The 27,280-nt window shown below is 43.7% G+C and overlaps 1 protein-coding gene across 1 annotated transcript in view; it reads left to right on the forward strand.

Annotated features, from left to right (window-relative positions):
- Pik3ap1 (phosphoinositide-3-kinase adaptor protein 1) overlaps positions 1-27,280 on the forward strand; it is a 122,599-nt gene that overhangs the window by 47,323 nt on the left and 47,996 nt on the right. The window contains exons 3-8 of the mRNA XM_029563050.1: positions 5,470-5,606; positions 8,664-8,808; positions 9,761-9,903; positions 10,032-10,164; positions 12,880-13,076; positions 15,596-15,785. Of these exons, the coding sequence (XP_029418910.1) occupies positions 5,470-5,606; positions 8,664-8,808; positions 9,761-9,903; positions 10,032-10,164; positions 12,880-13,076; positions 15,596-15,785 (945 nt within the window). The remainder of the gene's footprint in view (positions 1-5,469; positions 5,607-8,663; positions 8,809-9,760; positions 9,904-10,031; positions 10,165-12,879; positions 13,077-15,595; positions 15,786-27,280) is intronic.

The following is a 27,280-nucleotide window of genomic DNA, read 5'->3' on the forward strand; positions in this document are numbered from 1 at the left end:
CCACTCCAGTCCTCGGTATAGTGGAGGCTGAAGTCATGTCTCAAGAACTGCAGAGAAAACAGTCCAGACCAGGAAGAGCAAGTGGCACTGCCTTCTGCTGCCCAGATCATGTCCCAAAGGGAGGAAGTGCGGAGCCATCTGCTGCTTGTTGCTTGACCTTGGAAGTACTGTTTCATCCCGTCCAGGCACGAAATGCTTATATAATAAAATGAGAACAGGATAGTGATTCCCAACTCACAGGGTTTTGGGTACAGTGACAGGTTAGGACTAATGTCACTGCCATAACTTTTGTTGTTGCCATCTTCAGTAATAATAGCAAATGTGTCACCCACCCAATTGCCTAGGATGAGCTGCTCTATGTGGCTTACCTGTGGGGCTGATTGCATAATATGCTAAAGACATTTAAAAAATCGTAGTTTTTTTTCCCCCAAACCCAAATAATTCATAGATTCCCTTTCAAAGGAAAAAAAAAAGATAAAGAAAAAAACTTGTGGTACTGATGGATTCAACACTGCTTAAGTCTGCATGAACATATTTAACTCCTTGTACTTCTTGTTAAAACAAACAAGAGACAAATGCAGATTAAAAACATAAATAAAAAGCAAATTTATTATATTCATTTAGTCAAAGACAGGGTTTGTTGAGCAGGGTCGTGAATTCTGCGTGGAGGCCGAGGTCTTGCTGAGGCTTTCGGGGGGACTGGAGGCATGTGGGGACCTGGATCTCCCACTGCCTTTCTCTGCTGAAAGCAGTGTGCAGAGAGAATCCTTGTGTCTGCCAGGCAAGGCATCAACTCATTTCCATACTACCCTGCCCCCTCTGTGTTCTTTCTTCATCAGCCCTTAACATTTAGTATAGCAGTATCTAGCCACAAAGCAACTGCAAACAAATACACCACCAAAATCCCATCACAGGACCCACTTATAACACTGGTGAGCATGATCTTCAATGCTCTCGCACCCTGTTTGAAAGGATTTTCGTTTAAATGAGGAACTCAGCACAAATTCTCATGAGGAATATAGTTGAGTACTTTTGTCAGAGAAACAGTGATTCACACAGTGCTCCCCAGAGTGTATGAGGCAGCCTCCAAAATTCAACACAATAGAAAAAAAGACCAGCTCAAGAACCTGAACAGAGTGTAAAAGAGAATGCCTCACACCTGTAATCTTGGCACTTGAGAGGCTGAGGCATATAAAGCTAGCCTGGGACTATAGAGATCTTGTCTCCACAAAAGCCCTCAGGAAAACAAAAAACAGGCAGCAACAACAACTTCTTAATAAAGAGCATAACAGTGGCTAAGAACCAAAATGGATTTACTAATGAGCTGGCTAGCAGCAAAGGCGGAAGGCAAAGCATACTATGTGGGTTTGTTCTTGTCAAGAGAAATCAGGACGATTATCTCCACTGAGTTTAAGTATTTGTCACATACATCCTCTATGATGAGGGGGAACTGGTTGCATAGAGTATTTCTAGAATTTCTTGCAGGAAAAGCAGTAAGAGTACTGCTGGCATCTTAATACCTAGCTTTCCACTAGGCAAGGGCCCTGGGTTTCCAGAGTGCCTTCACCCAGACCTTTAATATTCAACTCAGGCAGCAGCAACAGTATTGTCCTTAGGGATTGGGATAGGGTTTGAAGATCTCCTTGTCTAAGAAGGAAGGCTTGGAATCAGCCCACTCTGCTGGGTGGTTTCGGGTGGTAGTTATGTCAGAGTTGGCTTTTCCTTGGATGGAAACTTTGAATCTGCTGAAGGGTTTGGGCGGTGGCCCACTGTGACGCAGCTTCTCTGTAGTGTACTGAGAGACTTCTGTGGCTTGTCTGTCACTGCCAGAAGCGGTGTAGAGTGAATGATGTCCCATCTGGCTTCCCGAAACCTCTCTGCGGGTAGCTCTCTAAACGGGCAGGCACCTGTGGGAATGAAGTGTTTACCCAGCCCAGCCCAGCCAGGGCTCTTGCGGTCGGTCAGTCTCATTATGTCTTGCTGGGCTCACTGGCAAAATGATGAGCCAGGAGGTTCACGGTACTCTTCTCCTCACCCAACTCCAAGATCAAAGTGAGGTTTTCTCACTGTGGAAAAAACAAAAACACACACAAGGGTGGAAGGAAGGAGGAAGAGAGGAGGAAGGAAATGATCATGCTGATCCCAGGTACAGATTTTCTTCTGCTCTTTAAACATGCATGTTAATAAAATTGAAATTTTCTGGGCCTGGAGTATATGCCTATAATTCCAGCTCTCAGGCAGAGCCATGTGGGTGCTGGGAATCTAAACTGGGTCCTCTGCAAGAGCAGCCAGTGCCCTTAACCCCTAGGCCATCTCTCCAGCCCCTTGAAGTGTTTTCAAAGAGATCTCTACGGCCTATTAAGATTAGCCTTTTATTATGTTTATTTTGAATTTTAAATGGTTTCCCATTGAATTTTTGGGTAATGCTTTATGAAGATGTAATATACTTACCAATCTGATCTACCTGTTTGAAGAGTTCAATTTATCTGGTTTTAGTGTATTCATACATAAACCTGTGCAACTATCACCACAATGAATTTTTGGAATATTTTCATCACTTCAAAAAGGAATCCCATGTTCTTCAGTTACTTCCCTGCAATCCCCCCAAGCTCTCCTAGATCAAGGAACCACTTTCTGCCTTTATCAATTTGCCTATTCTGGACATGGGTATTTGGAATCATATAACGCATGGTCTTCCGTGACTTCTTTCACTAACCTAATGTCTTTAAGATTCATCCCTAAAAAAAAAAATTATTCCTGACACAGCATGTTTCAGTCCTTCAATCCTTTCCATTGACGGATAATTTTGTTCTGTGCATATTCCGCCGCATTATATTAGTTCATGAGTTTATAGATTTTTGGGTTTCTTTCCATCTTTTTGTTTGTTTACTAAAATGTTAAACTTATAACATCAGGTCTGTTGCTCACTAACATGCAGTTTCTTCAGGTGTTTTGTCTTCCTGTAGTCCCAGCTAGCCTGGAACTCACTATGTAGACTAGGCTGGCCTTGATCTCACAGAGATTTGCTAACCTCTGCTTCCTGAGTGCTGGAATTAAAGGTATGTGCCATCAGACCTGACAATTTCTTCAGCCAAATCAAGGATAATGCATTCACCTGAATTTTCATCTTTTCAATTGTTTTTTTTTCTTTCTTTTCTTTCTTTTTTGAGACAAGGTTTCATTATGTAGCCCTGGCTGGCTTTGAACTCACAGAGATTCACCTGCCTCTGCCTTCTGAGTGTTGGGTTTAAAAATGTATACTACCACGCCTGGTATATCTTTTTTAATTTTTAAAACTCATTTTATTTTACATTTTAATATAAAATCCATCTTAATTTCATTTTAGTGTTCTCAGAATTGGAAAGAATTTTATAGTAGTCCCTCCCTTCTCCCACTACCCTCAGTAATGAATATTTTCCAGCACTATCTGCTGCGTCATCCTACCAACAATTTCCTTTATTTTATGCTGATTTACTTTTTTGTTTGTTTGCTGTTTTAATTTTATTTTTGGAGTGAATGTAGATTTATTAAGAAAATGAGAAACACTCTCGAGAGCGAGAGGGGTTCTGTTTTTAAGGGCAGTTTGAGGTCCCCAGCAAACTCATGTGGAAGGTACAGAGACTTACCATACGGTTACCTCTGCACACATAGCCTCCAACACTATTAGCATCCACCACAAGAATGGTACACCGATTACAACTGATATACCTGCATGATGGACCATCAGTATCACACAATCCACTGTGCATTAGAATATGCTCTTGGTATTGTCTAGCCTATGGGACAAATGTTTAATCATATGTATCCACCTTATAGTGTCATGCAAAGTCTATTCACTACCCTAAAAATAATCATATGCTCTGCCTGCTCATCCCTTCCTCTTCCCAAGCCCTGGTGACTATGGATTGTATTTTGTCCCCCATGGTTTTACCTTTTATGGAATCACATAGCGTGTAGCCTTCTTTCACTCAGCAATATGCATTCTTGTTTCTGCCATGCCTTTTGTTGCTCATCAGCTCATTTCTTTTAGTTTTGTGTTTGGTTGTCTGCTAGTGCTACTGTTTGTGTCCACTCAGCTACTGGAGGATGTCTTAGTGGCTTCCAAGTATTGGCAGTTATGAAGAAAGCTGCTGTAAGCATCTCTGTGCAGGTTTTTGTGTAGATATACATTTTCAGTGGCTTTCGGTAAATACCAAGGAGTGTGACTGCCGGATGGAATGGTAAAGTGTATTTAAGAAGTTGCTCACGTGTCTTCCAAAGTGACTGTACTGTTTTGTATTCCTGCCAGTGATGCATGAGAGTTCCTGGTGTTGCGCATCCTCAAAGGCATTTGATAGAATCCATGCTCTGGATTTTGACCATTGTAATAGCTATGTTGTGTGTACAGCTGTTGCTTTGATTTGCATTTCCCTGATGCCATATGATGTGGATCATCGTTTTTGTGTGCATATTTGCCATCTGTATGGAGGTATACATACAGTCTTGTGTGTAATTTCACAAGGAGCTCTGTAAATCACTGGATCCTAATTAAGAGCCCCGCTGTAGAGCTCTGGTAGATTCTCAGCATTCACCTGTGCCATGGTTCTAGTTTCATTTCTGTTGCTGTGATAAAACATCCTGAAGAAATGCAGCTTAGTGGAGGAAGGGCTCATTTGGCTCACATTTCCAGGTTACAGTTTATTACTGAGGGAAGCCAAGGTAGGAACTCAAGTGGCTGGTTACATCACATCACATCCATAGTCAAGAGCAGAGAGAAACATGCATCCGTGCTTCCCTCTTGCTCTCAGCCAGATTTCTCCTGCCCTGAATAGATCAGGACATTCTGCCCAGGGAATGGTGCCACCATAATGGTCTGGGTCTTCCTACCTCAGTTAACAATCAAGACAACCCCCAACAGACATGTTCACAGGTCAACCTGATCTAGATAATTCCTTAATTGAGACTCTCTTCTTAGGTGATTCTAGGTTGTAGCAAGTCTGCTTGCCCTAACCTTTCAAGCACAAGTACATATGACTATGGTACTGATCTGGAACCAAGTCAGACTGATCTAAGCCTTATTGAAAATGATTACTTCTCACTGTTGCTGCTGAAGGAGACATTAACTCCATATGACCCTGAGGTCTTGGGGCTTTCTGGAGAGTTTCTTGCTTTCTGGTTAAAGTAGGCAGTCCCTTCTTGACTCTACTTGCCTCACCCTACAGGATGTCCAGAAGCCTGCTGACTGAGTGTAGACTTGCCTCAAACTTTTTGACCTCACTCCCCACATTGTCCTGCTGTTACTGTACTCCGTGGTCTTACATGGAGGTTGGCTTTTCCCCAGTCGGTCTTCTTTTGTGACTTAGTGACTCACTCCCTTCAGCTTGAATTTGTTTGACAGTCAGCCAATGATGTGGAGCTCTCTGGGGTGGAGCATGTCTAACGGTTTTTCCTTTCTCCTGCTCCCATTCAGTCATGTCCTGTATTCCATAGATTCTGGCTGTGACTCAGTAACCGACACGGAGCCTGAGGACGAGAGAGCCCTTCCTTACTCGAAGCAGCCGAACCCACCACTGGAGACATCGTCTGGGAACCTGATGGTGGTGCAGCCAGACCGTGTTCGCTGTGGGGTAGGCACCCTGGGGACTAGTGGATTCCCCATCAGAGCATGGGCCTTTCAAATAGATGCTTTTGTTGCCATAAAGGGTGTGAGGATATCATGGTATACCTTTGTACAACTGCAGCCTTCCCTCAGAACCCCTGTGGGATTTGGACATGAGTAGCTCCTTTAAGTCAGAGAACTGAGCCCAGGAATGTATGTGCCATCGATATAAGATCATTCCATGAATGAGTAATGTAGGGCATGTAGGACACCAGATACCAGCAGACCTGAACATTGTTTAGATACATTCACAACCCTGGAATTAGAGACCTGCGTGTCTTCCTGGCCTAGCCCTGGAAGGCGCATGCTGGGAGCTTGCTTTTTTTTTTTTTTTTTAAATCAGCTGTCCACGGCCTTGGCCCAAGGGAGGGTTTTAAGGCTTAATGACTGAAGTTCACTAGCCAATATTTCTTACAAAAAATATTGGCTAAATACCTAAGCAGCATGTGGCTAGCATTTTAGGGCGGGCATATATTAACAAGTACTTGCACATGAGAACCTAGTAACCACTGTCATTTGAATCCTATCACAGTATTGATAGTTTTTAATTTTCTTTCCTCTCCTGATTAAAACAATAAAGCATTTTGGATAGGTTAGAGCAGCAAAATGCTTTCTTCATGGATACAAGCCCTTCGCTAAGTTTGCCACTGTGGCTCCTCGGGACCATGGGGCATGAGAGCCTTGACAGTGGGAGGAGTGGGGCCTGACTTCCTTCTCCACAGCTGAGGCCACAAGACACCAGGCAAGGGCTCCCACATGGGAGTTGCCAACTGTTTTGTGGACTGGATTAAACCACAGATATGGTTTGGAATGCAGAATATTTTTAAACCAAAGCATAAGAATTGTTGTTTTTCAGCTTCTTTTGAGTCAGAATTTGTAATATTAGGCCGGAGATGACTGACTGGGTCTGAGCACCTTTTGCATGGGACATGTGTCCTCTATCCTGCTGGTCCCCACCATTCCCTGATCTTTGTTGGCAGTTTTTATTTTGTGTTTTTTGAGACACTCTTTCTACGTAACTCAGGTTGGCCTTAAACTCGTACTCCTCTTGCCTCAGTCTCCTCAATGGACTTGTGGTGGAATCACAAGTGTGTGCCATGACACTTGGCTCCTCCCTGCTCTTTATACTTAGCCCTTTACACTCGCCCTCTGTGTGAACATTGCCGGTTCACTCTCCCCGTGCTGTGTCTTCCCATGACTGTGTGGTCAGACTGCTGGATACAGTGGTGAAGGTGTTTGGGGCCAATGTGTGCTTCATGTCACTGTCCTCCTACCTTCATATTCTTCTTGCTTCCTCTCAACTGCCCTCTCACCCAAGATCTTTCTAGTTGCCTACTAGGTCTGTGGGTCCAGGGGTGGCTGGGGCTGTGTCCTGACTGTCGACAGGACTGACACGCATTGTCTCTGGCTCTGGCTCCTCACATCAATGGGACAAGGGGCAGGTAGGGCAGGGTCAGGTCTGCAGCAGGAAGGACGACAGCCACGGCATATGTGTTTGGCTGTAGCAGCCTCTAGGAGTGTGGGTCATAGACCCTTCTCCTGTTGTGAACTCTGAGTCTGGCATACCCTTCCACAGCCCTTATGAAGGCCACTGTGATGACTTTATAACAGTCCTAGAATCAATGATTAAGGACTAGCTCCACCCAGAAATCCCCCCTTCCTTCCTCTGTTTTTTTTTTTTTTTTTTTTTTTATGGGGCCTAGCTCTGTTAGTTCTGTCTGAAAGGAACATTGCCAAGTTTAAACAGCACAATAAAACAAGGAACAAGTTGAGTATCCCTTTTCCAAAATTCTGAGCACCTGAAGTGTCTTGCATTTTGAACTTTGGTTGGGGGGGGTTGAATTATTTGCATATGCATAATGAGATTATCTTTTAGACCAAAGTCTAAAAACAAAGTTCATTTATGTTTCATGAAAGAAACATTATACATACCCTGAAGGAGGTTTTATAGACCGTGTTATTACCCTTGCATTTGGGCTTTGGACACATGAATCAGGACTGGAAGTTTCCATTTGTAGTATCAAGACAGAGCATTTCAGATTTTGGAGTTCTGGGTAAGGGAGGCTTTTACAGGCTCAGTGTGAGATATTACAGTCATCTGGGCATCTTGCAGACTCTGGAACTGGCAATGTGGTTCAGCCGATAGAGAGCATGCCTAACATGCACACAACTTGGGTTCAAGCCCCGGCACCACATAAAAACTGGACATTTTGGCACATGGCTGTAATCTCAGAACTTGGGAAGTGGATGCAGGAGAATTAGAACTTCAGGATCATCCTCAGCTATGTATTAAGTTTGAGGTCAGCCTGAGCTGTACAAGACTCAGTCTCAGAAAAATAAAATAATAAATGAAATAATTTTTTTTTTAATGCAGACCCTGTATCAGTGGTGGGAGGAGCTGACAGTCTGCCTTCTGGACCTGCTTCAGATGTGCCAGTGCTGCTGCTGCTTTGGCTATGTGTGGAATAGCAGAGCTAGTCTAGTTTCTCAAGCTCTGGGGAAAGACTTTCTTTTAAAAAAAAAAAGTTCCAGAACTGGTGGCACATGCCTTTAATTCCAGCAATCTTGTGGGGCTGAGGCAGGTGGATCTCTGTGAGACTGAGGCCAGCCTGGTCTACATAGTGAGTTCCAGGTCAGCTGAGGCTACAATGAGACCCTTGTGTCAAAAAGACCAAAAAAGAAAAAAGAAAAAACAAAAGTCCAATCTGTGATTGTACAATGATTTTCATAAGAACATTTTAAAATGCTATACAATCAAATAAAACATAAAACAGAAAATTATGTGTGAAATTAATAGACAGAATTACCCCATTCAATTGCTATAAAAAATTTTAAAAATGTTTAGCTTTGATAAATTGCTTCATTGGGTCCATAGCCTGTGGTTTCCTGTCCAGTACTGGTCTGTCAAGCCCATTTGGCCAGTACATACTCACTAGAGAGAGCAGGGGTTCAGGGAGTCAGGAAACCCTTTACCTAGAGCACTCTACATGGTACAGGAGGGACCAGAACCTATCTCCCCTTCCAGGCAGAAACCACTGTGTACATCATTGTGAGATGCAAGCTGGATGAGAAGGTGTCCACAGAAGCAGAGTTTTCTCCTGAGAATGCACCCTCTATCAGGGTGGAAGGCACACTGGAGAATGAGTATACAGTTTCCGTGAAGGCTCCAGGTAAGTGACCTCATGCTGACTGGAGCATGGTCCTCAGCTGCTTTATGAAAATTGCTGATCTCAGGCTCACTTGTGAAGTTGTCTCCAACTAGAGGCCTTGTCAGTCAGCTTTGCTAAACTGCTATCTTTAAAAAGTTGTGTGTTTAATTGCATTTCCGTGATTACTAGTGAGGTTTAATATTTTTCCATGTTCATGACTTGTCACATTTCCTCTTTTGTGAATTGAGTCTTTGTGGTTGGTGTATTTTTAATTCTTTTCTTTCCCCCTCAAAACCCCTTCCGGTGGTATAGACCTCTACCTCAGGAAAAGCACGTAGTAAAGACAGCAGCAGAGCAAGTCAGCTGATCCTACTGGCCCAGGTGGCAGAAACAGTGTCACCCCAGTCCCCAGAATCCCAGCCCTTGCCGCCTCTACATAAAGCACCTTAAACCCCATTTTTCTTTGTTCATTGAGGTCTGGGGAATTAAGCAAAACAGGAGCTGGAGAGATGGGCTCAGAGGTTAAGGGCACATAATCCTCTTGCAAAGGACCTGAGTTAGGTTCCCAGTATCCACATCAGGCAGCTCATAGCTGCCTATAAATTCAGCTCTAGGGCCATCCTATAACCCTGGCTTCTGCAGGCATCCATACTCATGTGCACGTACTTACACACAGACACACGCATACATGCAATTAAAAATAAAATAAATATTAAAAAATTATGCAAAGCTGATGAAAACCCTTCAAAAATGCAAATGATGACCCAATGAGGATACTTGTTCTGAATCAGATCCACGCAAGCTGGCCTGCTCGGCTCCTTCCGTCCTTGCTTCTCCCCCAGCTCACATCTGACACTTCCTTCCAGCCCTAGCGACTGCTTCACCACTCAGATGGAGCATGTCTGCCCATGACTGCTTTTTCCAGGACCCTTATTCTTCCTGGCTTTTCAACAGTCTCTTTTCTTCTATTCAGACCTTTCATCTGGGAATGTTTGTCTGAAGATATATTCTGGGGACTTGGTAGTGTGTGAAACCATCATCAGCTATTATACTGACATGGAGGAAATTGGGAACTTACTGTCCAATGCCGCAAATCCCGTGGAGTTCATGTGTCAGGTAAAGATGCTGGGAGTAGACACGAGCTTTCTGGGCATGGAAGTTCTGCACAGGACTATTTAGCCTCTACTTTGATGGGCAGGAACTAGCAGAATTTGAAATCTGCCCATCTCCACTGTTTTATATAGGCCTTTAAAATTGTACCCTACAACACAGAGACTCTTGACAAACTGCTAACAGAGTCCCTTAAGAACAACATCCCTGCAAGCGGACTGCACCTCTTTGGGATCAACCAACTGGAAGAAGAAGATATGATGACAAGTAAGTCAATGAACAACTCTCAAGGGGCCAGCTGTGGGCCCAGTCCAGCTTGCTGGTTTCAGCATTCAGTTAGACCATGCTCTATAGCCTGCCCTTATGCAAGGACTCCTTGCACTGGGGAGACAGAGAGTCTTTTGAGTCTCAAATCTGAATACAGTCATACATCCCTTAATGATGGGACTATCTTCTGAGAAGCATGTAGTTAGGCAATTTCATCACTGTGACAGGGTATTTATATAAACCTAGATGGTATAGCCTACTACACACTTAGGGTATATGATATAGGAAGGGTATAGCTTATTGCCTGTCAGGGCCAAGGTAAACAAAATGACAGGAGGTTAAATCAAACACAAGAGAGAGTGACACAGTCATGAACCACAGTCAACACAGTATGCATGAAGGTGCTGCTGGTGTGACACGCATGCTCTTCAGCAGTTTTTTCCCCCCAAAAGTAGCAGTATAGTCTAAAATAATAATGGAAAAATACAGTACGTACCTAAGCCAACATAATCCTGTGCCATCAAGTATCCATACTATACATAATTGTGTGTGCCATACTTTTATGTGACTGGCAACCAGCCCAGTAGGTTTGTTCACACCAGCATCATCACCACATGCAAGGAGTGCATTATGCTATGATGGTATGAGAGCTGCAGCATCACTAGAGGATAGGAGTTCGTCATCATTCTCATCTGATAGGACTTCTGTGACTGAAATGTCATTCTGTGGCACACAGCTACACTTGACTGCCTTCTGAAAACATACACGGCTCTCACCTGCCTCATAGAATTCAGACCCCTTACCCTACTAACAGACCCTTCCCAAGGGCTCCTGCATGCTTTCGCCCTCATCTCTCTCTGTACCCCCTCTTAGTAGCTTCTGCACCCCCTTCTGATGACTCTCTGCTTCTGAAAGGTATGAACTTCTCACATCTGTGTCTTGCCACTCTATTCATGGGAATGCAGTTTCGTTGTCCCCATCATGGTTGTCATCTCCCTGGTGACTTTCTCTTCATCTCCCTGCAGCAGCTCAGGAAGCACTTCTTCTGGAAGGCCTTCTCCAGTCCTCCAGGAGGCCGCTCCATACTTGCTGTGGGCTCCCTTAGCATGTTGAAGATTCTGTTCTAGAGCTTGCCTATTACATTTGTCTCCTTTGCTAGACTGTCAGCTCAGTGAAGAGTGGAAGTGTTCCCAGATGGTGGCTCCTTGAAGGCTTTAAACAAATATTTGTTCCTTGAGAGAGGAGCAGGTTCTTGTGTACATGTGACATGGCTGTGGTAGGAGCTGGGAAACACACTTGCCCAGGGATACTGCCTGGCACTCTGTTCAGGATGCCTGTTCCTGTGACTACCATTCTTCCCACCATGGTGACCCTATGTACCTTCTGCCTTCATTCTGTTTGTAGCCTCCAACCCATAGAAGAGCATTACCTGCTAGGCCTCCTCCTGGGGGGTCTCCTCTTCCTTGCTACCTCTCCTCATTTTCCTACTGTGGAGTTTTCTTCCCTCACTCCCAGTAGCTGTTACTATTCTCTATCTTAAACCTGGGGCTCAGGAGAGAGTATCTCACAGCCTGATGACAAGGGGACTTGGGAACATTTTTTAGACATTTCATCACAAGGATCACATCCTGGTGAATAGAAATCTGGGTTTGGCATTTTTAAAGTGACAGGGAGAGTCCTAGATAGATGACTCAGTGTTTAAAGTACTTGCTACATAAGTAAGAGGACCAGAGTTCAGATCCTCAGGATTCACATAAATGCCAAGTGGGTGTGATAACCCTGACTTTAATTCCAGCCTCAGAAGGCAGAGACAGAACATCCCTGGGGCAAGCTGGCTAGCTGTATTGGTGAGCTTTGGATTTGATTGAGAGCCCTTGCCTCAAAGAACAAGGTGGAAGAACAATAAGAGGAAGATACCTGACATCAGTTATGAGCCTCCACATGCATGTGCACACACATGCACACATGTGCCCACATACTTGTAAACTTGTACGCACATATACCAAAGCACATACACATAAAAAGACTGTGTGAAAGGGAGAATAAACGAATTAAATGACAGAGCCTAGAATTAAACTTTTATGAAAAGAAAAATAGATTTCTCCCTAAGTTCCCAACATGAGCATGTTTGTTCTCTTGGCATTTTTACAAAATTGGTAATAGATAAAAGAGTGGACTTCGTCCTCTTAATCAACACAAAACAGTAGTTTCAAAGCACTCCCATCTTTGCAGAGAAGGCCAAAACATGATTCCTGTAACCCTTTGTGACTGCTATTTAAGCCTTTAGAAACTGGGGACTGGGGATATAACTCAGTGGTACAGCACTTGCCCAGTATGTCAAGGCCCTGGGTTTTATCCCCAGCCTTGGGGATGAAAAAAAGAAGATGCTAAGGATTTGAAAATTTCTAAAGGATTTGAAAATTTTCAAAAGATTTGAATTTGTGCCTTTTCTAGGAGTTTTCTAACCTTTTTTGAAGAAAGAAGGTGGGCTACTAATTAGTAGATCTGCTAATTAAAATATCACTGTTGTGTGAGTACATGATCCTCAGTGGTACCCCAAAGGAAGCTTTGAGATACTGGGTCAGTCAGCCAGTAAGTAATGATTGAGTGACTACTGCATGCCCTATTAGGCTTAGCAGCTTTGTCTCTGGGATTCAAGGTGTCCTGTGCTTTTCTTCTTACCTGTCAATTAAACTCTCCTTGACACCTTTTTAGATCAGAGGGATGAAGAGCTACCTACCTTGTTGCACTTTGCTGCAAAGTATGGATTGAAGAACCTCACTGCCTTGTTGCTCACCTGTCCAGGGGCCCTCCAGGCATATAGTGTGGCCAACAAGCATGGCCACTATCCTAACACCATTGCTGAGAAGCATGGCTTCCGGGACCTGAGGCAGTTCATCGACGAGTATGTGGTAAGCCCAAGGCGGAAGAGCCCCCATGATGGGAATGCTCTCTATGGTTCTGGAACTTCTTTTTTATCGAAGGCTTTGGTGAATTTTGTCTCCAACATGTCCTCATGTGCCTATTTGGCAGTGGGCAGTTTGTGTGGGCCTGGGTCCAAACTCCTGGTAATGATGTGACTTTGGGCACGTCACCTATCCTCTCTCTCAGTTTCTTAATATGCAGGAGGAGAATCCTAGGATATCTTCTCATAGAGTTCTTTTGAAGTTAAAAGGACCTAACATATGCAGAGCACTGAGGCCCACTCTCCGAGACCTGACAGGGACATCCATACAGCACATCTGCTCAAGGCTGATACAGAGCCCTCTCCCCACCTACCTTGTTCCTTGTTGGGAGTTTTGCCCACCTTTGCCCACCTTTGGCCCACATGAACTGTGTTAGAACTGGTTCCTTCCTTAGCCAAGGCCACAATAAAGCTTTGCCCTGAGATGGTATCAAAGTGCCCAACTTGAGCCCTCACTCCCTTAGCAGCCTGTCTCTCTTTCTGAGCCTCTACTTGCAAATGAAGCTATGGCAGGTGGATATACACAGCTTGCCTGACAGGTGCTCTTTGGTCACTGATTTCTGAGCCCTTCTCTGAGATCACTCTGGTACTATGCCTGTGTCTTATTCCATGCCCAGGATTGCCTCTGTTGTATTAGAGGTGGCTGTTCTTCCTGACTTCACTCCTTTCTGGGTTTCTACCTCCTTTGCAGACTCACTTAGGGTTCATGAGACTAGCTCATCCTCTCATCTGGCTGTGACACCCCCAAATCTAGTCTTGACAGGAGTGAGCCTGACATTTCTCCAGAAACCTAAGTGCCATAAAATCTGTAATGCAATGACACCAAGGCACGTGGAGGGGCTTCCCAGTGTTTTGAGTATATAAATGTTCCATACAAATGTTCCAAACGAATAGTAGTTGAAGTCCTTGTTTGGGGCCTTCCTGACATAAATGAGCATAAAGGCACTCACAGTCTTGGAGTATTTATGTGGCTTTACCTCAAAACCACACATGTACTAAATGTAGCATGCCATTTTTGTGTTAATAGTTTTCAGTAAGGCCATGCTGTGTTAATAGTAGAAACGAACATTTCCTGAACTCATTTGGTTGGCAGATGCCCTGTCTCATTTAATCCTTACCACACTCCTTTGAAATTGAAAGGACTGCATTTTCTGTCTTATGAATGAGGAAAAGGACGTAGAAAGCCAAGGTGATTGTCCCCAGAGCCTCACACTGGTAAAGGTGCAGATGGGATTTGAACCTAATTCATTGCTATAGGTAGGGCTTGTTATCCTTTCGGCATAATGGGGGAGGTTAGAGTTTTACTCTCAGGGTGCCTTGAGCTTAGTCTGGTTCACATTTCTCATATTATCTTTGCTCCCACCTACAGCGATGTATCTTCAGCCTTGTTACCAAAAGGTTGTCCCTGCAGGTGACTCACAGTCTCTAAGGAGTGTCACATTTTATTTCATTTTATTTCCAAATGTTAGACTTGGAGTCCCCAGCATTACACAAATGTCACTTGGTTTGCTCCAGTCTCACCAGGAAACCAGCACAGTGTCAATCAAAGATTACCTCTGTTGGGTACTGATGATGAAAAGAAGGATTTCTGTGCTAAAGTAAGGATTTGTGACACCAGTGTCTTGCCAGGAAACATTGTGCAGCAATTGCAGGGAAGTCAGCACTCCAGCACCACAGCCATCTGGAGGCAGTGTGACTGGGGGTAACCTTTCTGACTTTGGGACCGTTTATGTAAGAGCAGCATCTTTTGGAGCATCTAGAATGTGAAACTGAGGGAGGAAGCCCTAGAAACTGCCCTGCACTTGGGGAAGCCTGCTGGAAGGACTGGGAACTGAGTCATTTCTAAGGGACCCCTGGTTTCACAGGGGCAGGCACACCTTAGCATGCTCCTGTCAAGCCCACTGCCCATCTGCATGGCTGGTCAGTAAGGGTCTCGACTGCCTATGCCACTTGTTCCCTTTTGAGGAATCACTGGAATGCAGTAAAAAGATCAAAAGCCAAGGTTGCAAGCTCTGCAAGGAAAGGATTAGGTTTTTCTGAGCTTTGCTTTTCTCATCTGTAAATGGGGAGTAGTGTATTCACCTCATAGAGAGGGAAGGGTGACATGAGAAAAATGTGTCAGTGTATCCCCCTCCCCAAACCTGACTCTTACTAGGTGCTCATGAGAGAGTAGTTTTTATTTATATCCTTTGACCTCTGGCCATTTAACTAGAATTTCTTAAGTGCTTAACTCTGTGATTAGTGTTGGGAGAAGATATGATTAAAATGGAAACCATAAGGCAATGAAGAAAAAAAGGCCCAAAGCCTGACTCTGAAGTGCTCTGTCAGGTAGGGAATGAAAATACCCACAAGCAATTGCAATCCTGACTCATGACCACTCCCTTTGCCTGTCTCAGGCCCACTCGGCCTGATTCTGCCCAGCTAGCCAGGTACCTCAGTGTGCAGCACCCCCTTCTTCTCTTGCAGGAGACAGTGGACATGCTGAAGAGCCACATTAAAGAGGAACTGATGCAAGGTGAGGAGGCCGACGCTGTGTATGAATCCATGGCCCATCTGTCCACAGACCTGCTCATGAAATGCTCGCTCAACCCCGGCTGTGACGAGGAGCTGTATGAGTCTATGGCTGCCTTCGTTCCAGCGGCCACAGAAGACCTTTGTAAGTAGCTCAGCCCAGTTCTGCTTCCATCCTGCTGCCAAGAACTAGCTGCTTCATTCTGATCCAAAGAGGGAAAGTCCCAACTTGCCCTGCAACTACCCCAGCAGAATGAAGACCCTGTGTTCTAACAGCCCTGTGCCATAGCAAGGAGACCCCCTCCTCCAGACTTCCTTTACTGGGACTTTATAGATCTTCAGAATGCCCTCTAGGGGGCAGTGTGCCACCCTTGAGAGCTAGACAGTGGATTTCAGCACACAGCCTGGTGGGGAGGCAGGTTCGCACAACAGCTAAGAGGCTTATTGATGTGTTACTGACATTTACTATGAAGTGCTAAACACTCTGAAACACTGCCTAGGACTTAACTCTCCTTCCCTCCAGGTCTACCTAATAGATTCAAGAAAGACAAGACAAATATCTACCAATGTGTCAGCTTTATGGATGGAGGGCTTTCTGGAATAGCCAGAGTACTCCCACCCTTTCAGGACTTGTAGGGAAGCAAGCCTGACTTTCCCATGCATGAGCTCATGGAAAATCAGTACCATGAGGAGGCCTTGGAGCAGTAGGTGCAGGCTGACTGGGAGCCAGAGGTGGTCCTTGACTCTAGTGTGGCCTTTACACTAATGCCAACGCTCACAAGATAGGGATCAGTAACAGACCTTTGCCAGTCATGTAGACTATTGCTTTCGGGTAAAGGGCAGTAGGTCCCTTTCCAGCACCTAAGGGGGAGACTGAGAAGCAGTCCTGGAAGCTTTTCACGGATGAACTGTGGCCTGGCAGGGGCGTGAGGAGGAAGCCATCACCCACACCATCCACATCTTTTGTAACTTTCCCAAAGTGTTACAACAGACAAATCTCATAGAGCTCAGATATGGATCCAGGTCGCTCATCTCTCTCTGTGTCTCTTAGGACCATGTTTTTTTTTTTTTTTTAAATCCCAGGCCAGAATTTTTCCTCTAACAGTACAAGTTTTCATTCTCGTCTCCTTTTCAGCCTCTATAGCTATTTCCTCTGTCTGCTGTTTGGGGAGCTAGGTAAAAAAACAGCCTTCAGCTGCTCATGCCTATAATTTCAGCACTCTGGAGTGGGAGGCGGGAGGATCAAGGCCAGTCAAGGCAACTTAGGGAGACCTTGTTTCAGATCCAAAACAACAACAAACTCAAGAACAAACAGCAGCTTCTGGCGCCCCTGCCTTCATACATACATACATCCGCCCTCATATCCAGCAAGTATTTCTGGGGCATTTATGTTTTAGCTATTTGCTTCTCCCCTCAGGTATTGGACATACAGTGAACCAAGACCTGTCTTTCCCACTGTAGAACAAGGAATCATTCACCAGGACTTTTGGGCATCCAGAAAGTTACCTCCTTTCTTCCCTGTCTCCTACCTCTGAGGCTGTTGAGCAATGAAAGAATTCCTTACTTACTGGCAGTGAGTGTTGACAGTCTTCACACTTGCTATCCCTCCACCCTATGCTCACCGCATCACTCCTGCAGGGGATGCTGAGGCACCCAGCTGTTATTCCCTGCCTGCTGTTCTTTTGCACCTGAAAGAGGCTCACCAGTGCTTCCAAGGTAGTGGCATGCTATGGGGCTAGTCTGTTTGTGACTCAGTGGCAACTTGTCTTTCAGTGTCAGGAGGTTCTGGATGTGGTAGACCCAAGGAGGCTACCAGGAAGGAGGCAGGCTATAGGATGTAGTTACTATTTGGGTAAGGAATGAAACCCACCATAGATGAAATTTGCCAGATCATATAAACTCTGGAGTTTCTCACTGTAGACATGATTTGGTTTGTTTCTGTCTCTGTGATTGTTGGATTTAACCTTGAGAGTGATTTCTTCTCTGCTGGTTCAGAAGATACTGCCACTTGGACCTGAGAACAGTCATTTTACTGACAGTGACTGGAGACAGCTTGGTTCCTGAAGAGGAGAGAGAACAAACAATCTATCTCAGACACTGGCAGCACTAGCAGAGTGGGGAATTGCCACATACCTGGCAGCCCTTGAAGTGGGCCGGCCGCTTTTATTCCTGCTGTCTCACCTGACAGTTCCTGGCCTTGATGGGTAGAATTATCTCCACTTTACAGGGAGAAAACAAAAAGCTCCTAGATTTAGTAACCTTCTTAAGTCCATCAATAGAAAACTGGATCAGGAACCTGAGTCTTCAGGGTTGCAGGGGACAAGTCTGTCTGCTACCCCACGGGGGTAAAGGGACCTCCCAGACTGTCCTGAGGTTGCATTCACTGCACTTGGGTGGACACTCCTCAGGAACTACTTCTAAATGTCTAAATAGCGAGGTTTATCAAGGTCACCTTTGCTGCTGTTCAGGGGTAACTCTTATAATAAACGTTTTAGGGAAATTTACCATTCACTCATGTCACTGGTACACAGGGCCAACACCATGGAGTACAGCGTTTTAGACCAGTTACCTTGGTGAGCCCCTATTGGTGGGGCAAATCTGTCCAGTATCATTTGAGTTTGGGAAAGGGATATAATGAGGACCCCCTTCACCAAAGGAAACCCCAAACAACCACTGGCTAGGAAGGTCATGGTTAAGCTCTGTCTTAAATGAAGGAAACTGGGGGGCAGACACACTCACACACACACACTCACACACACGCTCACACTTACACACACTCACAAACACTCACACTCACACACTCACACACACACTCACACACACACTCACACACACACACACACACACACACACACTCCCACTCCCACGCAGTCTTTGGTTTAGATATGCTGCCACCAGGTGGTGACTGTATGTCTTTGTTATCAGACCTCCAGCTTTGCTCCCAATCCTCTGGAGAATTTTTTGATCTGGACCTCACAGATTTAACCCTTCAACTCCTACATTTTACTTTGTAAGAACTAAATACTCTTATTAAGGGTAAAGCAATGCAAGTACCAAATAAAAGTCAAGGTAGCTTCTCTTTGGTTGTTTTCACTGTTTGGCTGTATGCACTTTCCCTTGCATAGCTCTCGTGCCTCCATCCCTGCCTTTGGGAATGACATGATGGTCCTCGTGGTCCTCTGACGTGGGTCAGTCATTTCATTTCAACTTCACACAGTGGTTAGTCACTTTCAGGAGCCTCTTCTTATGGAGGCCTGACAAGCTAGTACCCAGGGGCCCTTGTCCAGTCTGTTTCCAGGGTAATCCACTGGTGGGTTATAGCTTTGCTTACTTACATATCTCTGAGGCTTATTTTTTCCCACAAGAGAATAGAGCCAAAGGAGAAAGGTACGACTCCCACTATTGGAAACACAGGAATCGCTGTAATCATTCCTTAGAAGGCTCTATGTTACCCTCGTGTGGAACTTTTCCTTTAACCCTTTCCAGTTCTGCCCCAGCTTAGGCTTGTACATAGCGGAGCACTGCCTTGGCCCCAGCTATCTTACTGGCTTTCCTTGGCACTCCATAGCACCTGGGGTCTTGTGACACACCATGTCCATCAGTTCATGGTTTCTGTACATGAACTGTCTAATTTATAGTCTCTCTCTCTGACATCCAGGTTCCCTCTGAGCTGGGAGCACAACTAGGTGCTTTGAAGGATCTTGCAGCCCAACGCCTCAGGTCTGAGCCTAAGCAAAATTACCAAGTTGCTGTTGTGCTTCTGGGAAATACCACATGCCCCATTTTCAGGCTTTCCCTCAGGACCCTCCCTTCTTGCAGCTGCAGAGGTTCGGTCTGCCCCTTGCTGTCCTCCTTGGGAAGATTCCAGCAAGTAGAGACTGAAGATGCTGCAGGGGCAATGGCTCTGGGTACAAGAGCTCTACCAACTAGGGGGACAGGGTCACTTCTTGGCCTCCTAGTGCTTTTAACTCCTGCACAAGTACAGAACTATTGGGGACATAAGCACTTATTGAAAGCACTGGATCTGGTGTTTTAAACACTCCCTTCAGCAGCGGTGGCCTTGTTCCCCTCTGGATCCACACAGCTTACTGATTAGTTATGTGTTTCTCTGGTTATAAGCCGCTGGCCTTGATGGGGAGTATGACATACAACTTTGTATCATCCCCAGCACCCAGCCAGCCCCGTGCTGTGCCTAAGACATGGTCAACTAATAGAGACACTAGAAAATAAGATGTAATCCTGGACTTTGTAGATGTTCAAGTGTAAATTAGTTTGTTGACAGTCTAATGCATTGCCCTCGTTTTCCTGACAGGTGTAGTGAGAGACATCGATTAGGTACTGCCAAGCATGGGACCTTGGGGGGTTATAACTCCCTCAGCTACTCCAGGCTTCCTTTTATTTCATGTCTCCATACATTACAGTGTTTCTTCTGTCTAAATTGCCTTCCTTTTTTTTTTTCTGCTTGAGGAATGCCTGAACTCCTCCACAAAGCCCAAACTCCTCCACATGCACATCTTTGTTTCTTTGTGTCTTCATTAATTTTCTCATTCATTCACTCATTAAATAAACTTATCAAATCCCTCCTTGCGTGTAAGTTGCATGGTGCCAGGTGACGAGCAGCTAATGAATAAGTTGGCATGATCCCTGCCTTCCAGAGTTTACATTCTACTGAATGGCTTGGATTTTAAATGAAAGCAACATGTAGCTAAATTCATGTGCACAAAATGTAACAGTGCTATGCTTTGGAGGAAAGGCGCATTTAGAGAATGTAGGTAGGGCTTGTGTGGTTAGCAGGACCTAGCACCCACCAACCCTACCACAGGCACATCCATGGATTTGCTCCTACATGACAGAAGGTCTTTTTGTCTAAGTATGAAAACTGAAGTCTGCAACTTTCTCTTCATCTTTCTGTTCTTAGCCCCTTCTTTTTCATTGCCAGTGCCAGACATCACTCCTTCACCCCTCTGATTTCAGACTGCCATTCTCTGTGTGTCTGTCTTTCTTTCTCCCCTTCCCATCACCTCTCCATCAGGGTGTGAAAAATTGGCTTTTTAATTGATATCATTAGTCAAACCACCCCATCCTACCTGGATACAAACGGGACAGGCTAGGTTTCAGGTTATCTTCAAATGTCTAACCACACTACTCCCTGCTCTGAGACCCCTTGGTTATCCACAGCAATATTTATCAAGGTGTATGTGTGGGGTCTTTTTGGCCTTTGGGGTTGGAGAGTCTTTCTAGAAGAATAGTCTTTTAGTAGCTGGCATTTGATTCATTTTACATTGTGTTAGCATATAATCTGGATGGAGGGAGTGTCCCCTGCAGCTGGTGGTGTAGACCAAAGTTATAGCAGTTTCTCTGGGAATTCACGACTGCTGTTGATTTACTCAATTAAGTGCCTCCTGGGGTGTTCTAGCATCTTGCAAACTTCTTGCATTCTGGAAATGGATCCTTGAGGACTGATCCCTTAATGTGTGCTGTTGGTCTGCAGCGGGCTCTTCCCGGAGACTGTGACCTAGGGGCACCTTCTTGTTCCTGCTGTTGTTCTTCTGCTGGAGTCAAAGAACTTTTTATTTTCTCCTTAGACCAGCAGGTTTAGCATGTTTCAGCTTATTTTTAACTGGCAAGTAGTGAAGGTTAAGTGCTTGAAGTCTGAAGTCCAAACCCCAAGCTTCCAGGACCGCAGGGATTTATTGTTCTGCTTCTTTACAAAATCCCCTTTGTCTGAAGACACTCCCTTTGCCCACAGAATTTGCTGTGTATTTGGTCACTTCAGTGCTACTTAATGTCCACCTGGCTTGTGTATACAAAGTATTGTCAAGTTTAAACCAAGTGCCTTATCCCTTACTAGTTCCAAAAATTAGGCACCTTTTATTATCACAAAAGTACTATATGCTGCCTCTATGGGCTTAGTGCTTAATCTAGGTGTGGAGAAAATCATGTGCTGCTTGGCCACTATTGAGTGCCTGGGTGCTGTGTTGAGAAGGAGGATTTTGAGGCCAGAGAGAATGCTATGATCAAGCTCATGTATGAATTTGATCAGATTTATATTTTCAATTAAGTGTAAGGAGAACCATATTGTTTAGTATGTAAAAAGAAAGAGAATGATTTTCCATAACTTCACTTAAGGGATATACACATCTAGTGGCTCAACAGAGGCCAACGCTTACACAAGATAAACTGCCCAGTCTATGCAAACACAGACTTCTAATCCTAGTCTGCATCACCAGCTCCTCCCAACGTGTATCTCTGATTCATTCATACATGCCAAGGGTACGTGCAGAAAAGGAAGAATTTAGGGTTTTGGTAGAATTCAGCTTGCTAGCTAGCTGCCCTTGGAGGATGGAGACTGGCCTGGCCTAGCTTCTCTGGTATAGCCAAAAGTGTCCTTAAGAGTAGGAGAGGGAGTCAGAAGACAGATCAGAAGAATGTCACAATGAGAAGGACTCAGTTCAGCTAAGCTTTCACTCCAGGATTGCTGACTTTGAGGACGAGGGAGAGGGCCCAATGCCAAGGCCTGGAGATGATCACTGGAATTGGAGAAGGTGAGGAGACAGATCCTTCTCTAGAGCTTCCAGAAAGGAATGTGGCTCTGATGAAGCCTTGCTTTTTGCCAGTTAGACCCACTTCAGATTTCTGAACTATTGAATTGTAAGCTAATGCATCTATGTTGTGGTAAGTGGTAATTTGTCACAACAGCCACAGAACTAATTTGCCTCAGTAGCATAATAATGATAACTATGAATATTTGGGGCCTTGTGCTTTTGTTCTGTATTTTATAATGTGTTCTTTCACTTGATACAGCTATCCTATGAGGTAGGTCCTGTGGTTTATCCTCACTTGACAGATGAGACAGCAAAACTTAGAGATTTCAAGTCACTTGCCCAAGGACATAGGGGTAGTCATGTCAGAGGTAGTACTTGGACATCAGTCTCCAAGATAGCAAAGTCATGCCTCTGACCATGATGCCAACGTACCTTGGTCACCTAGCGGCCATTCTTCTGAACCTCTGTTGTGTGCCTGGTTTCAGTCCTGCCTTTCTCTGACTTAGCTTTGTTCCCTGAGTATGGACTATTTAGCTGGCTCTAGCCCTTGTCAGTGCCTTTATTGTCTTTTCCTGGGTCTTTATATTCCTCCCTCTCTTCCCTGAACCATTTTCCCATCATGTTCATCCAATCACTCCTTATATCCCTCATATCCTCTAGCTTTGTCCCTAAGGTCCATCTATGATCCTAGTGGGACAGAATAGAGCTAACCATTATAGGGATTGCCCTGTAGTGGTCGCTACTGAGCCCACTAATACAGGACCAGGGAAATGATTACAAATTTCAATGTCTGGTCTGTGCTGCAGCCGCAGAGCCTTGGCAAAGGAAGCAAGTTCTGGGACCATAATAAAGAAAATGCCTGGCAAGCCATGTTCAACTTCTGTAAATGAGCCCATTGCAAAGATTGGCATTTGTTATTTTAAGATCTCACTCATGCTTTAATTATATTCAACTATAAATATGCACTAACTGTGCATTTTAACTAAGAAATATAAAACATGATGTTTGAGATCATGTGTGGAAATTCAAATATTGGAAAAAACACAAACTCACTTTGAAGGAAAAAGACATGAGTTCATACAAATGAACTTTGTTTGTTGGTGGTATATATATATATTTGGTCTTTTGAGACAGGGTCTCCCTGTAGCCCCAGCTGTCCTGGAACTCACTATGTAGACCAGGCTGGCCTTGAACTCACAGAGATCCACCTGCCTCTGCCTTCCAAGTGCTGGGACTAAAGGCGTGCACCACCACGCCTGGCTGTGGTGTATTTTTAATGCAACAATAGGGCTGGGAATATAACTCAGTAGTAGAATCCTTGCCTAACATGCAATGAGACCCTAAGTTCAATTCTTAGCACCTAAAAAGAGCAAAAATTGAAAAATGAGATTACATCAAATTAAAGAGTTCTGTACAGGAAAAAAAAAATGAGTGTAAAGACAACCTGAAGACCGGGAGAGAGTCATCTGATAAAAGAGTAGTATCAAAAACATATAAAGAACTCAAACAACCCCACAGCAAAAATAAATAAATAAAACTTTAAAAAGATGAGAAATGATCTATGTAGACATATCTTAAGATATGCAAATAGCCAGCAAATATATGAAAATGCTCAACATGACTAATCACCAGGGAAATGCAAATCCAAACCACAATGAGGTATCATTTCAGCACAGTTAGAATGACTGTGTTCAGAAAAAAAAGTGACAGCAAGGATCAGAGAAAGGGGAACCCTTATATACTGTTAGTAAAGTCATTACGGAAACCCAGTTTGTAATTTCTCAAAAAACTAAACGTGATCCAGCAACCCCTCTTGTGGGTATAGAGACAATGGAAATGAAATCAGTTTGTTGATGTGATGTCTGTATTCCTGTGTTTATTGCAGCATGGTTAACAATTGCCAATGTATAGTACAGATAACTGAGGTGCCCATCATGGATGAATGGATAAAGAAAATGTGGTGCATATACACAGTGGAGTGGAATAAAAAGAGTAGAGTCCTGTCATTGGTGGCCACATAGTTGAAACTGAAGGACATTATACTAAATGGAAAAAAAAAGAAACAAAAATATAATAGGCAGCAAAGTACATTTGTAGGAGGTGTAAGTTCTACTGTTCTGGTCAGTAAGATGCCTGTATTTTACAGGAATTTACTATATTATAAAGAACTAAAAGGAGTTCAAAGAAATGATAAATGTTTAAAGAGATGGAATCACAAATTAACCTGATTTGCACTGTAATATATAATACATTAAATTGTCACTGTATGAGCTGAGAATGGTGTAATTTCAGCATTTGGGAAATGGAGGCAGGAGGATCAGAAGTTCAAAGTTATACTCAGCTGTGTAATGAATTCAAGGCCAGCCTGGGCTACATGAGAAATAAAGTTAGGAAAGTGGGAAAAAGGCTCAGGAGTTAAGAGTGCTTGCTGTTCTTCTGGAGGATATGAATTCAGTTCCTAGCACCCATGTCAGGCTGCTTCAACCACCTGCAATTCCAACTTCAAAGGGTCTTCTGAACTCCAGGGGTACCAGCACTCATGTGGCAATGTGGCATATGCACACACAGGTCAGTTGGGACTACAGGGAGACCCTGTTTCAACCCCCCCCAAATAAATATAAATACATAAAAAAACTTTAAAAAAGAAAATTATCACTGTAACCCATACATATGGGGTTATAATTATATATATACTTATTACATACCAGTTAATTTTTTTCTGAATTCAATTCTCAATACCATAAAAAACAATTTTTGTGGTGCCAGGGATTAAACCCAGTGCCTTGCACATGCTAGTCAAGTTGTCTGCTGGTAAGCCATATCCCAAGTCCTGAAATTTTTTTTTTTTCTGGTCTTTTTGAGACAGGGTCTTTCTGTAGCCCCAGCTGTCCTGGAACTCTCTATGTAGACCAGGCTGGCCTTGAACTCACAGAGATCCACCTACCTCTGCCTGACGAATGCTGGGATTAAAGGCATGTGCCGCCTGAAATTTTTTTAGCACATAAATTGAGCCTTCTATTTTGAATTGTTCTTTGCTTAGGGCCTTAGCTTGGAAATAGGATTTAATAGTGAAAATAATAGATAGCTTTGCATTTCTCTAGCCCCAAACATGCTAGGTGCTGTTCTCAGGTAATTCTCAGACAAATCTACCTGATCTGTATTATTATCATCACATATTTCTGACAGGAAAAGAGAAGCTGAGTGGAGTGGAACAATCTGACCCAAGATAATTATGGACAGCGTTAATAAAACAGCTATCATTTCCCTTTCTGCATGAGAATTTGACCTTTGTTTGACTTCCTAGCTTTGTTACCCTGGCAACCTGATAGGAGCCAAATGTCAACTGTGTTTCTAGGCAACATTACCTAGGAGAAGAATGATCCCTGATTGTTCACGTATCTGTATCTGGGAGGAGCTATAGTTTACAGGAATTTACTATGCTATAAAGAACTATAAACTATAGAAACCTGTAAGGCACCCATGCTCCGAGCCCGAGGGCAGTGACTCTGGCATGTCTCTTGTGAGATCCTGGAAACTGCATTTTTATAGGTCTGATGTGCTTTGGGGGACACAGACCTTTCCTGGGACGGCTCCTGCACCTACCGGGTGCAGATCTCATCTCCCGGCACGAGGACTGCGCAGGTTGAGGCATGCTTTCTTGGCACTGTGATGCTGTCCTGTATCCTATGTTCTTCTGAGTCAAGCACGGTCATCTTGTGGGTGTGAAAGTTCTGCTGAACCATAAAAGACTAGTTGGTATCAGGATGGTGGGTTGTCATACAACCAGGAAAAAAATGGAGGTAGAGGAGCCAAATTGGAGCACGTGCATTTTGATCTAATACCCAAGTTTCTAGCAATTCTACTTTGCTCTTGTCAGGGAGGTCCAAGGAGTCTGACTTTTAGTGAAACCGAATTTTTCTACTTCCAAAATCAGGCTCCTAATCATCAGCTAAGGCACAATTATAGAGTAAAACAAAGCAAAACACAACAAGGAAAAAAAACCACAAAACAGGTTTCATAGCTCATTTCCCACCACCTTCAGCAGTCTACCCACACAGGCCTGCTCCACAAGTCATTGAATGGTGCTTATCTACAGCACAGGGAGGACAGGAGGTCAGCAGAGAGAGTCTGCTTTATGACTTAAGCTTACTTAAAAAAAATTTACTCATTTTATTAACTTATTTATTTATTTATTTACTTATTTATTGATCTGTTTGAGACAGTCTCCCTGTAGCTCCAGCTGGCCTGGGACTCACTATGTAGACCAGGCTGGCCTTGAACTCACAGAGATCCACCTGCCTCTGCCTCCCAAGTGCTGGGATTAAAGGCATGCGACACCACACCCAGCTTCATTATTTTTATTTTTATTTATTTATTTTTTAATTATTTATTCAATAACCACTTACTTAGAAGAAGCATTTCATTACAACAGCATTGACATATTCAATAACAATTTCCAGAGCTAAGATGCATCTCTTTCAAAATTGGCTGTAAATTTTTAGGTGTACAGTTGAATTATTACAGTTATACAATATTGTACTCAGCATAAACCCTATAAGACAAAATTAAATGAGGTTCTAACCTTTAAAAAAGATCTCTATTTCATTATTAAAATACACAGTTTCATACAGAAAAATTCTTTTTCAATGCAATTGACATTGGATGTTTGCACATGCATTTCTAATCTCTAAATATCTGATTATTACTAGTCACAGTTGGTTACTTTCTGAGCTTCTAGGCATCTGAGCATGGATATAAAGTCATCAGGTAGATTTCAATGGTAATGTTTTTCACATCTACTAATTATTGTTTTTTAATCATTATTTTTTTAATTTTTTTTTCATACAGAAGAATTCATTCCAAAGCAATTGACATTGAGACGTTTTCACATGCATGTCTAATCTTACAAGTGGGTGTAAGTTTCTAGGTTCACAGTTGAATGAATACAGTTATACAGTATTGAACCTAGTATAAGCCCTGTAAGATATAACATTGAATAAGTTTTTAACCTTTAAAAAGATCTCCATTTCATTTTAGAATATGTTGTTCCATACAGAAAAACTCATTTTTAATGCAACTAACACTTAGATGTTTG

Source organism: Nannospalax galili, unplaced genomic scaffold (genome assembly GCF_000622305.1).
Source record: "Nannospalax galili isolate Female #2095 unplaced genomic scaffold, S.galili_v1.0 scaffold875, whole genome shotgun sequence".
Taxonomy (NCBI): Eukaryota; Metazoa; Chordata; class Mammalia; order Rodentia; family Spalacidae; genus Nannospalax; species Nannospalax galili.